Source organism: Anolis sagrei, chromosome 6 (genome assembly GCF_037176765.1).
Source record: "Anolis sagrei isolate rAnoSag1 chromosome 6, rAnoSag1.mat, whole genome shotgun sequence".
Lineage (NCBI taxonomy): Eukaryota > Metazoa > Chordata > Lepidosauria > Squamata > Dactyloidae > Anolis > Anolis sagrei.
In genome coordinates, this window is record NC_090026.1 from 9,068,932 (window position 1) to 9,082,597 (window position 13,666).

General features: G+C 42.5%; 1 protein-coding gene across 1 annotated transcript in view; it reads right to left on the reverse strand.

The window, feature by feature from the left end:
* Window positions 1–2,765: 2,765 nt before the first annotated feature.
* PABPN1 (poly(A) binding protein nuclear 1) overlaps window positions 2,766–13,666 on the reverse strand; it is a 13,523-nt gene continuing 2,622 nt past the window's right edge. Inside the window, exons 2-7 of the mRNA XM_060780017.2 lie at window positions 11,975–12,089; window positions 8,852–8,919; window positions 8,659–8,765; window positions 8,147–8,234; window positions 5,281–5,435; window positions 2,766–4,026 (exon numbers count right to left, since the gene is read on the reverse strand). Coding sequence (XP_060636000.2) covers window positions 3,987–4,026; window positions 5,281–5,435; window positions 8,147–8,234; window positions 8,659–8,765; window positions 8,852–8,919; window positions 11,975–12,089 — 573 coding nt within the window. The 3' untranslated portion in view covers window positions 2,766–3,986. The remainder of the gene's footprint in view (window positions 4,027–5,280; window positions 5,436–8,146; window positions 8,235–8,658; window positions 8,766–8,851; window positions 8,920–11,974; window positions 12,090–13,666) is intronic.

The following is a 13,666-nucleotide window of genomic DNA, read 5'->3' on the forward strand; positions in this document are numbered from 1 at the left end:
ACAATACAGATGTCCTCCTAGTCAGTCATGAGGCTAATCAGGGTATAGGTTGGCAACCTGTGCTTGGTGTGGTTACGCTCTCCCTGAGGACACAGGTCCACAGTCTGGGAGTCCTTCTGGATTCAGCACTGAATGCTTGAGGCTCAGGCGTCAATGGTGGCCGGGAGTGCCATTGCCGTTAAAACTTGTGTGCCAGCTGCAACTGTACCTCGAAAAGCCTGACTAGGTCACAGTGGTCCATGCCTTAGTTACGTCAAGATCTGATTACTGTAATGCACTCTATATGGGGCTATCTTTGAAGATGACTCCGAAACTGCAACTGGTCCAAAGATCTGCAGCCAGGCTACTAATGGAAGCCAACTATAGGGAGCACCCAATGCCCCTAATAAAGCAGCTCCATTGGCTGCTGCTAAGTTTCTGGTCCCAATTCAAAGTGCTAGTTATCACCTATAAAGCCCTAAACAGTTTGGGTCCTGCCTATCTTTGTGACCACACCACCCCCCGCCCCCCATGAACTGACACAGGTTCAAAGGTGTGCTGGGGAGGCCCTCCTCTCGATCACACATCACGTGCACAGTTGATGGAGGCAGGAGGGCCTTCTTGGTGGTGGCCCCGACTTTGGAACTCTTCCCCAAGATTAGACAGACCCCCCTCACTGTCCTCCTTTTGTAGGGACTTGAAGACATGACTCTTTAATCAAGCCTTTGAGGATATTTAGCCCCTAGTTGTCCGACATAGTATTCACACATCCCATACTTTATCCCATACTCTCAATTACTGCGGCTAGCACTTATTTATTCCAATGTTTACAGCCCGGCCATGGTGCCAGCAATTTACCTTGTTAGAAGATTGCAGCCTGATTGAGTCTCAGTTGATGTTTTTGTATGTGCATGTGTTTTACTTCATTGTATTTTATATTGTGTTCACTTTCTTTTTAGGCATTTGTGCCGTCTGTCCCCTCTGAACTTTTGCTTGTCCAAGCTAAACATACCCAGCCCCCTAAGACGCTCCCCTCCTCCCTGGACTTCCAGACCCTTGACCATTTCTGATTTTCAATGTCCTTTTTGAATTATGCCCAGAACAGGACACAGGTTTACAGGGAAGATCTGACTAAAGTAGAATATACTCAGTAGTTTCAGAGCCCCCAGTGGCTCAATGGGTTAAACCCTTGGGCTGGCAGGACTGAAGACCAACAGGTCTGAGGTTCGAATCCAGGGAGAGCACTGAAGAGCTCCCTCTGTCAGCTCCAGCTCCCCATGCGCAGACATGAGAGAAGCCTCCTGTAAAACATCAAAACATCTGGATGTCCCCTGGGCAACGTCCTTGCAGATGGCCAATTCTCTCGCATCCGAAGCATCTTGCAGTTTCTCAAGTTGCCCATGACATGGGAAAAAAGTTTCTGTATTGCAATAATCACATGGGAATGCATACAAAACCAAGGAAGGACTTGCCTCTAAAAATCTTTATTCAGACATACAGAGTAAGGCAGCATAACTTCCTTTTCTCAAAACTTAATAAAACCCATTGTATGAATCAGATTTTTTTTATAATGTAGGTGCATACCTAACGTTTTGTTTTACATAGTTTTGAAGACCAAATTAGGTAGGTGACGTCCCCCATTCTCCATTAACTGAGTAAACCGATTTCTGGCGTTTGTCATGACTCTTGCCAGCATAGCAGGTGTTATGTTGGCAATTTCTTCCTGGATGTTGGTCTTCAAATCTCGTAGGGCCCTTGGACGGTTCACATAAACACAGGATCTCAAAAAACCCCACCGAAAAAAAAATCACAAGGGGCCAAATCTGGAGAGCGGGCCGGCCACTCCAAATCTGCTCGAAAAGTGGGCCTCAACGGCAAAAGCACGCTCCTCACTGTTCCAATGCATGATGGCGACTGAACTATGTCAGGACAAAACGTTATACTCCCGCCTCTCGAACGAGACCACTAGCGCTCCACTACATCTTCAACCGACTGAATGGCGCTGTAAAGGAACGTAAAATTACTGCCACCTAATCTGTGAGGAAGCCCAGTAATTCTCAGCATCAACTTAGGAGCTGTTTAACAAAGAAGGATTTACTTATTTGACAGCGTAGCGTTTACTGTCCCTGGTTTGGTTTTACTTCTTATGCAGGCTGTTTGACTTAGGAGAAACTGTATCAGGCAAGGCTATAGGAGAACAGTAACAAATTTATTTAACAGGAGTATAACATATTCAATTGTTTCTTCACTAGAGGCACAAATCTTGATTGGTTACATTAGTAAGGTTTCATGAGTAACTTTAGGTACAGACTTTAAGAGGTTTCTGTAAGCAGATGTATCTTTCCTGGACCACTTATTTAACAGAATTGGCTCCCAGCCAAACCTTGATTCTTAACCCAGAATCAATAACCCCCTGTAGTTTTATCACTACTGGGTCCTTTCTTGTAACCCTTTTGGTCACAAATTAATTCCCTGAATCTCAACCCAGGGATTCAGTCTTCCCTGTAACTCTACCAGTCACAGACTGCCACTTTCAAACAGCTGCCCCGTGAAGTGATAGTTGGCTCCGCCCCTGTTGCTATGGCAACTCTGCTCAAGCCAAACCAGCCACTATCTCTAACAAAATATAATCCTACATACTTACCATTTATTAACTACTGTTTAAACAACACATAACCATAAGAATAAAAATTAAACATCGTCACAGGCGCGCATTTTAAAAAAGGAAGTTATGCTACCTCACCCTGTAGAACCAAACTCCTGGGAACAAAAATCACGTACGCTCATTTTTTTTTTCCAAAAAACATCTTTATTTTTTTCCACCCTCATAACATTTTATTCTATTTTTTTCTCTACCCTCCCCCTCCCTGGGCCCGACCTGAACCTTTCCTCCCTCTGCTTTTTTTTCCCTTCTTTTTTTTTTTAAAAGGCATTCTCCCACACGGGAAAACCACCTTCAATTCCTCCCGGCACCCCCCAACCAGAGCCCGCCCGTCCCCAAGGGAGTCCTCTCCCTTTCCCCAGGCCGCTACAGCTTCGGGTTTCGGTGATATTTCTTCGGGCTAAAAAATAAAGGAACCTGTAAAGATAAAGACACTCAAACAAGGCTTATAACATACCCCTTGGGGGCTGGGGGGGGGGGGGGGCGAGGGGTCGGCAAGGGATAGAGACAGCAGAGGGGAGGCAAAAGGAACGGTCAGCGGAGAACCCTGGAGAGGAGTGGTGACTTTTGAAGGGAAAACATCCCAACCTGTTTCTAGGACTAAGGTCAGACTGAGCATGGGGCATTGGGGTGGAAGGCAAGGAGAAAAACCCCGGGAGGAGCTCCTGTCTTAATATGCACCCAGAACAGGAGGCCGCAAGACTGGAGTCTGCCAAAATGGAAAATAAAAAGACAAGAAAAAGCAGATGGCGTTAATGTCTCGACTTGGGCGGCAGCAGCGCTGCGGCGGCCAAGAACCCAGTCTCCCTCCCCTATTTAGCCCTGGGTGGGGAAGGCAACGGGAGACGGAGATAACCAAGCACACAGACACACATACAGACAGACACACAAGCGCATACATATAAAAATGGCCGCGGGTGCAGACAAAAAAGCCAAAAGAACCACAAACACACAGAAAAAAAACAAGAAAGGGGAGAGGGGTTGGCAACCCTCCCACCCACCCACTGCCCCCTCCCTCCCCAAACGCACAGGGCCAGAGTAAAAAAAGGGGAAGAATGGCTCATTTGGCCCAAACAATCTCCACAGAGGGGAAGGGGTGGTGGGCAGAGAGGGCAGCAGGGCATCAATCGGCAATACTTGCAGGTGGAGACTCAACAACAGAATGGCCCTCCGCCTTTTGTGCCTGCCTCCCACAACCCTCCAAATACGCCAGCCCTCTTTCTCTGCACAACATTAGATACATTCTCCTCCCACCAACAGTATATATTTTTTTTCCATCATGGTAACAATCTTCATTTTTTTTCTCTTTTTTTTTCCTCTTTCCTAAAACCACCACTTTTTTTTTTTAGTAAGGGGAATACCATGAGGTCGCTCTGGCCCGGCCCCTGTGAAGAGAAGAAGGAGATGGGGTTAATGAAAGCCGAGAGAAAGAACACCTATATCACCCCAAAGCTAAAGGGGAAAGTCCTTTGGCTGTGAAAAATCTCAGGCCGGAGTCCTAGGATTTCAAAATCCAAAATCCCTGGAAAGTGAAAGCCAGGACATGTTTGTAAAAGTTCTATACAGGAACCATGGATCGGGCTGTGGTGCAGCTAGTTAGTAGCCAGCTGCATTAAATCACTACTGACCGAGAGGTCATGAGTTTGAAGCCAGCCTAGGTCAGAGTGAGCTCCTGACCATTCATAGTCTAGCTTGGTATTGACCTATGCAGCCCGAAAAGCAGTTGCATCTGTCAAGTAGGAAATTTAGGTACCGCTTATTCAAGGAGGCTAATTTAACTAATTTACGACACCACAAAACCTTCCCCAGCAGTTTGCGTAAGGAGGAAATACTCTATTAAGGACTTGGTGTCACAAGTGGATGGTGAAGAGACATCTCCCCCTATGGCCAGAATCGAGCATACCCTCATGAAGCTGGAAAGCCTGAATGTTAAATTGCCTCTGTCTGTCTATATATGTTGTATGTCTAATGGCACTGAATGTTTGCCATGTGAATTGTAATCCACCCTGAGTCCTCTGCGGGGTGAGAAGGGCAGAATATAAATATTGCTAATAATAATAATAATAATAATTTTTTTTTTCAAAGTTGCTGAGGTTTAAGGTAAAGGTTTCCCCTTGACATTAAGTCCAGTTGTGTCCAACTCTGGGAGAGGGTGCTCTTCTACATTTCTAAGCTGAAGGGCTGGCACTATCCATAGACACCTCCAAGGCCAACATGACTATATGGAGCGCTATGACATTTCCACCAAAGCGGTACCTATTGATCTAATCACATTTGCATGTTATCAAATTGCTAGGTTGTCAGAAGCTGGGACTAACACCGGGAACTCATCCCATTCCCTGGATTTGAACTGCCAACCTTTTGGTCAGCGAGTTAACCCACTGCGCCACTGGGGGCTCCTTTAAAGTTTAGTTCACAAATATTTCAACAAGTGCTGGTAAATGGATCACAGTACTTCACATGGCTTTATGTGTCAGAAAACAATTCTCTGCAATTCCATTTAGCAATACTGTTTATTTGTTCCTGGAATCTACCAATTTCTCTTGCAACACTTGCCCCCAACCCAGGCAACTGGTCTGAAGCCTATATTTCCAAGTACAACACACTGCCCCCTCCCCACCGACACCATGAGGCCAGACCTGTAAGCTCGCCCTCTGGGCGGCCTGCTGCTGAAGCCGCTGTAGAAACGGGCCCGGGAGCTGCTGTATCCGGATCCTCTCCCTCGGTACCGGGTCCGGGGGAACCCCCGGTCTGTAGTGCTGATTCCAGGGCGGTTGGTCCGTTTGGGAATCACCTTCAGACACAGGATGAGATATCCTTGCAGGTGAGCTCAGAGAAATACAGCTTGTTTAAAGATCCTAGAAACCATTAGGCGACCATCACGAGCAAGTCTACGCTCCAAAAGGGACAAAACGGCACCCAGGAAACACGATGAACTAGAATACCACTCTCATCACAGCCATCTATTGCTGGTAAACAGCAGAAGGGATCTGACTATTGAGAATAATGAGGCCCAGCTAAAGAGATACAGTGTTCCCTTGTTTCTTCGCAATTCGCTTTTCACGAACTCACTGTTTTGGGGGGTTTTGCCCCCCAGTTTATAAATGGTTACCCACACTTTAGAAAGTTTTAAGAAGAATCTCAAAACCTGGCTCTTTTGCTGTGCTTTTTGAGATTAATAATCTCATATTGCTGTTATCCCTCAATATCTGTTTTCAGTATATACCCCCTCTCCTTCTGTATGAAGGCTCCTTTCGACCCCACTCTGGAAGAGTTTCTCCCCCAAATACAACCTACTCCCGTGTTTTTAGCCATATTTTAGCCTTAATATTTTATTCTGTACATGCGGCCCACTCACTGTTCTATGTTATGAATGATTTAATTGTAATTTTATTTTGTTTTTTGTGTTTTTATATTTTATGTAATTTATCATGTTGTTACCTGTGTTATGATTTTATTTATTGTATTGTGTTGTTGGGCTTGGCCTCATGTAAGCCGCCCTGAGTCCCCATTGGGGAGATGGTGGCGGGGTATAAATAAAGTTTACTATTATTATTATTATTGCTGTTGTTCAAATCCCGCCTCCTGGCAATGATGGAGTGTGAAAGGGAAGATCATCTTCCCCCTCGGGAGAGAGGCAGCCAATCAAGAGAAATTGCAAAGCAAAGCAGAGATATCTAGCAAAACAAAATGTGAGCGGTCCCTCTAAATCTCTCCTCACTTCTGCCTCACCCACGGAACGCAATATACCTATATAGCGTTCCTACTTTGTGGATTTTCACTTTTTGCGGGTGGTCCTGGAACGTAACACCCGTGATAAGTGAGGGAATTATTATTATTATTATTATTAACTTTATTTGTACCCCGCTAGCATCTCCCGAAGGACTCGATGTGGCTTACATAGGCCAAGGCCTCAAAACACAACACAACAATACAACACCTAAAGCAAATTAAAAACAGTTAAAGCAATATTAACAACAAGCAACACTGTATATTCAATTATCTTCTGAGATCTTTAAAGAGTGGTTCTCAACCTGTGGGTCCCCAGATGTTTTGGTCTACTGCTTGCAGAAATGCCGGCCAGTTTGCCAACTGTTAGGATTCCTGGGAGTTGAAGGTCAAAACATCTGGGGACTTACAGGTTGGGAATCTCTGCTCTATAGGATTGCAGCAAAGTATTATTATTAGTTATTGATTCATTGCATTTATACACCGCTTTTCTCACTCTTGAGGGGACTCAAATCTGTTTCCAACATAATAATGGCAAAATTCAATGCCACACGTACATGTGGAAACCAAAACACAATTTCTACACAATGTCATATAACTATAAATTAAGAATCTTAACCATATTGAAGCAACAACATTTGGATATTAAAACACAGAATTGTAACACCAACAATACAATAACATTTATATTAAAACCAGAATATTAAAACAATACAATTTTTTTTACAAAAATTAAAATACGTCATTGCTTCTCAAAATCCTCTGATCTCTACCAAAAGAAGTTAGAATCACAAAATCATAAGAGTTGAAAGAGATCACAAGGACCATCCAGGAATGCTTTAAAATCTCCAGATACTACACTGGACTCCAAAACAACATATTCCACTGCCTAACAGCTCTTTCCATCAAGAAGTTCTTCCTAATCCCTTTACCTGCCATTTGAATCCAAGTTGAACCCATTACTCCATTGTGTCCTAGTTTCTGGAGCAGCAGAAAGCCAGCTGGCCCTCCTCTCAATGCAACATCCTTACAGATATTAAAACACAGCTCTCATGTCACCTGATAACTTGAGTCAGAGGAGTTGTAGTAACCGGGAACCTTATTCAACCATGTGGGATCTCTTCCAGTATCTGTTGCTGAGGGTCGAACCCCACAAATTCTTACATCTGTGCCCACATCCCTACACTTGCTATTCCTACTTTGGACTGCAGTTTTCTACATAGAGTCTTGTTTATCCAACATAAACAGACCAGCAGAATGTTGGATAAGCGAAAATGTTGGATAATAAGGAGGAATTGAGGAAAAGCCTATTCAACATCAAATTACATTCTGATTTTACAAATTAAGCACCAAAACATCATGTTTTACAACCGATCAACAGAAAAAGCAGTTCAAAACACGGTAACATTATGTAGTAATTACTGTATTTATGAATTTAGAACCCAAACATCACAATGTATTGAAACAACTGTGGAACCAGACAGGAGGCAGACTGTGCTGGATAATACCGAACGTTGAATGAGAAAAGGTTGGATAAGCGAGACTCTACTGTAACCAGCTATGTATATAAATGGCAAGCACACAAGAGACAGTTCTGTCCACCGAGTAACCGAAAATATAAATCTAATTTTCAGAAGACCAAAGAGAGCAAGGACTGGAAGAAGAAGTGATGATGATGTGTGTCATTAAACTACACAAACCCCAGCTATGAGAAGCGATGGAATACACGACCAATGGTCTGCAAGGGAAAAAAGATCTGAGAAACAGTGTTCGCACCTTGATCTGTCTTCCCCTGAAGAGGGACTCATCTAACGCTAACGATGTCCGCACCGACTCCTTGTCAGAAAACTCAATGTAGGCAAACCTGCAAAAAAAAAAGGGGGGGGGGGCAGTGATTTAGAAACAAATGGGACTGATGCTTGTATGGATAATTATTGCAATTTACTGGATTTTATCAAGAGTTCCCCCTTGCACTTATGTTTGTCACCCCAAGAGATAGAGTGAATCACAAGTTGGGTAGAGTAAAAGGTAAAGGTTGTCCCCTGACATTAAGTCCAGTCATTTCTGACTCTGGGGTGTGGTGCTCATCTCCATTTCTAAGCCGAAGAGCCAGCGTTGTCCATAGACACTTCCAAGGTCATGTGGCCGGCATGACTAAATGGAACGCCGTTACCTTCCCGCCGGAGCGGTATAGACTATGCAATGTGCTCTATGTGGGTATATGAAGTTAATTAATTACCCCTGGAAAAAAATACAGTGCCCTGGCAGCAACTTCGATTCACACTCACCCCTTGGGATGCCCAGTATACTTGTCGCAGAGGATGGTCACACGGTTGACAGAGCCACACCCATGGAAGTGGGCCTCCAGTTCTTCTGCTGTTGCCCCATAATCCACCTGAAAACGGGAGGGTGCACAAGACAAGGTTGTTAAGAGGCTCCTTTTGCCAACTTCTTAAAAACTGGGATGTGGGAGACACTTACGTTGCCTACATATATAGAGCGGGCATCAGCTTCCATCTTTTCTTCTAAAGACATGATGACTGGACCCGCTGGAAAGAAAGGGGAGCATTAGTTGGAAGACCCCAAGGAGGCAGGCGCCTTTCCAACACTCCTGGGGTTCAAGAAATAGCATTTTCCAAAAGACACAAAAGGTCCCAATATATTATCCAAGTCTTTCTGAACCTCAGTAATACTGACCCTTACAAAGATTTTTATAACCAGTCTCCAGTAGAAGCCACACCCAACATTTTGAAAAATCCTTACAAGAACAGTCCCAGTTATAATCATGCTCCTCAATTCCAGTGGCACTTGGATGTATCCCTAGTCATTTCACACCTTCAGCAGCTAAAGGCCGGGCTTTAGCACAACGGAAAAAAAGTGAAAATGTAGTTATTTGAACTAGCCTTCGGAATCTAATGCAACAGTCAAACATGGTATTAGACAAAAGTATACACTAAAACGGCTAAGACGATGATTTATGGACAATGAGACTAACAATTAAAGCATTGGTTTTATATCTTTTGTTGAATGTATTTTTAATTCTGTTAATTTTATATTGTTAGGCATCGAATTGATGCCTGCCTTGAGTCACCTTTGGGTTCGAGAAAGGTGGGATAGAAATATCGCAAATAAATAAATAAACAAATAAACAATCTGCCCTGTCTTCTCGGGAATATAAAGTATATTATTATTATTATTATTATTATTAAATCCAAACCACACATAATTTCTCATATAACTATAATCTATGATGTTTTGTCAACTGCTCTCAAGAGCCTTTTACAAGGACTTAACTCATTAGAGATAACTATCATGGTTCAGCCAGAAGATGAGGGGTTTGTGGGTGCAGGGCCTGATGTAGCTGATGTGGGTGCCCAGACAGAGGAGGTTTTAGAGCAAGATGGTTCTCCAGCTGAAAGAACGGAGGGGGTTTTGGAGATGTGGCTGAGTCAAAGTGTGAGAGTGAAACTGATTTGGAAGCCAACAAGCAGGGAGGAGAAGATAACATTAGCTCATCCAAAAAAGCAACTGATTTAGACAAAGATACCAGGCTGCTTCTGAGGGGGCAGAAATTCAGGTGCAAGAAAAGCCATGGGAAAGAGAGGCAGAAGCGGGCCTCTCAAGGTCAAAGGAATGCATTCATGTCTTGCAGCCCTTAAAATAGGGAGAGCTGTTAGTTTAGATCAAAGCAGCATCGCTACTGGAGTGAGAAACTCCTGTCTTATTCCTGGTTCGTGCTTTAGCTCAAGACCCAAGATTCCTGGTCAAATTTTGCTTCTGACTTTATGGATTTTTCCTATGGATCCACGTTCTTGTTTTGTTCCTTGTTTTCTCAATTAATGTTCATGTTCTAACTCTTGTTTTTTGAATTTACCTTTTGTCTTTGGGACTTGCTTTCTTTATTAACACTTGGATTTTTACCCTATTATTTGATTAAGGTGCCGTTGGCCCTTTCTTATGTGTTTTATCAATAAACTGTTTATTACCACGTCTGGTTTCCTGGTGAATGCTGTGAGCAAGGTGAACTCCTGCTGACGTGCAACAATAACTCATGTCCAGAAAACAATCCACAGACTTGACGGGCCAGAGAAAGGTTGGCACATTTTGGCACACATTTATTATGAGAAATGGGAGTGATCCCATTCAGAGCTTGAGAACCTTATTTTCTTGTAAAACTACATCTCCTGTAATCCCCAAGCCAGCAGAAGAGGCTTTCCATACAAAAGATCCAGGTTCATCTCCAAGCAGAGCTGAAAAATACTTCCACCTGGAGCTCAGAAAGTCTATTTCAAGTTCTTACAAAGTGCCTGAATAGGACAACACATACTTGTGTGTTACGCTAGTAGTTAAGCCAAAACGTTCATTCTTTGAGACGTTTCTCCATTACCTCCTTCAAGTTTCACTTTTACACTGAAATCAAAATACTTCCGTTTCCCAGAACCCACCTGACAACTTAACAAATTCAACTTAAGAACAACTACAGAACCTATCTTGTTCGTAAGTTGGGGATTGCCTCTCTCTCTAGATATATATGTGTGTATCTACATAATTTATTGTATTTTATGTTTTTGAACAAATAAAATATTTATTACTAGCCATCCCCTGCCACACGTTGCTGTGGCCCACATGGGGGTTCTGTGTGGAAGGTTTGGCCCAATTCTCTCATGGGTGGGGTTCAGAATGCTCTGTGATTGTAGGTGAACTATAAATCCCAGCAACTACAACTCCCAAATGTCAAGATTCTATTTTCTCCAAACTTCACCTGTGTTCACTTTTGGGCATATTGAGTATTTGTGTAGAGTTTGGTCCAAACCAATCACTGTTTGAGTCCACAGTGCTCTCTGGATGTAGGTGAACTACAACTCCAAAACCAAAGGACATTGCCCACTAAACCCTTCCAGTATTTTCTGTTGGTCATGGGAGTTCTGTGTGTCAAGTTTGGTTCAATTCCATGGTTGGTGGGGTTCAGAATGCTCTTTGGTTGTAGGTGAACTGTAAATCCCAGTAAGTACAACTCCCAAATGTCAAGGTCTATTTTCCCCAAACTCCACCAGTGTATGTATTTGGGCATATTGAGTATTAGTGCCATGTTTGGTCCATATCTATCATTGTTTGAGTCCACAGTGCTCTCTGGATGTAGGTGAACTACAACTCCAAAACCAAAGGACATTGCCCACTAAACCCTTCCAGTATTTTCTGTTGGTCATGGGAGTTCTGTGTGCCAAGTTTGGTTCAATTCCATCATTGGTGGGGTTCAGAATGTTCTTTGATTGTAGGTGAACTATAAATCCCAGCAACTACAACTCCCAAATGACAAAAAAAAATTTTTGAGTGAAGGACATACATTGGGTTGTTCGGTGTCTTGCATCCAAATTTGGTGTCAATTTGTCCAGTGGTTTTTGAGTTCGGTTAATCCCACAAACGAGCATTACATTTTTATTTATATAGGTTATTATTATATTTACAAAGATGCCCTCCACAGAAAAATTCAACCAGTTTCACATATGTCAACACCCTTCTCTTTCCCTACTATCTAGACCTACTATCTATACACAAAACCTAGAGTGAGAGAGTAAGACACAGAAGGAAGGCATGGATGCTCACCATTTCCAGGTGGGGGGCTCATATTCATTTGTTTTTCGACTTCATTCTGCAACTCTTTCAACTTCTCCGCTTCTTCCTCCATCTCACGTACTCGAGCTTTAATGGCTTCCAACTCCTGGGATAAGAACAAGTGGGCAAGGAAATGCAGAGGAAGTCGTTAGAAAGTATTCCAGTAGCCCTGAGAGATTTCTCCCATTCAAACCTTTCTTTTCCGCTGCTTGATTTTCAGGAAGGAGTTGAAAACCTGGCTTTTTATACCATTTATATTCTATGCTGCACCTTGGAGAGCCTTGTAAGCTGCCCCAAGTCCCTTTGGGAAATGGTAGCAGGATATAAATGAAGTTGTTTACCTGTCCGAACATATCTTCCCCTATGAACCACCTCAGAGATTAAGATCGTTTGGGGAGACCTTGCTCTCGGTCTCGCTTTCCACACAATCGCGACTGGTGGGAACGAGAGACAGGGCCTTCTCAGTAGAGACAGTGTATCAGCCCCTCCCTCATAGCTTTCAGAAGGAAAGTAAAAACTTGTCTTTGGGCTCAGGCTTTCGGAGAATAGTGCAGTGCAATAACAGATTTGGAATGTGGGCAATGACTATGGAACAGCTTTGGGACTACGATTACGGGTGGCGTGATTTTAATATTGAATGTAATGTTTTTAAATGCTTAATATGTAGTAACTTTGATTTAATTTAAAGTTACTGGAATTGTATGTGCTTTAATGCATTGAATAATTGCCTATACGTAAGCCATTCTGAGTACCCTTTAGGGTAGCAAAAGGTAGGGTATAAATAGGGTAAATAAATAAATAATGTTGTCATTCATTGTATCCTTGTCTGCTTTTGTAGTGAGGCATTGAATGTTTGCCTCTATGTGTTTTTTATTGTGTTGTAATCCGCCCAGAGTCCCCTGTGGCAGATAGGGTGCAATATAAATAAAATTGTATTATTATTATTATCATCATCATCTCTGGACATCATTATGCTTTGTGTGATTTTTGGCTTGTATTTTATGTTAAATGTGCTTTGATTTGTATTGTATTATGTTGTGAGCTCTTTTGTGTCCTGTTAGGGAGAAAATCAGAATATAAACATATATTACTATTATTGCTATTATTACTATTATAACTGTGAGCTGCTTTGGGTCCAGTTAGGGAGAAAAGCAGGATATAAAGATTTATTATTATTATTATTATTATTATTATTAGCCGCTTTGGGTCCTATTAGGGAGAAAAACAAGATATAAATAAAGATATATGATTGCTATTACTATTATTATTATTGTGAGCTGCTTTGGGTCCTGTTTGGGGAAAAAGCAGGATATAAATAAATATATTATTATCACTATTATTATTACTATTACAATTATTATTATTATTGTGAGCTACTTTGGTCCCGTTAGGGAGAAAAATAGGATATAAATAAAGATATATTATTACTGTTGCTATTACTATTATTGTGAGCTGCTTTGGGTCCTGTTAGGGAGAAAACAGGATATAAATAAAGGTTTATTTTATTATTATTACTAGAAACACAACAAGCTTAGTACACAGCAAACTAGATCACTCTGCTGGCTGTTGTATTATTATTGTGAGCTGCTTTGGGTCCCATTAGGAAGAAAAACAGGATATAAAAATATTTTATCACCATCATCAGGCATGTAGCCGGGGGGGGGGGGGGGGGGGGGGGGGGGC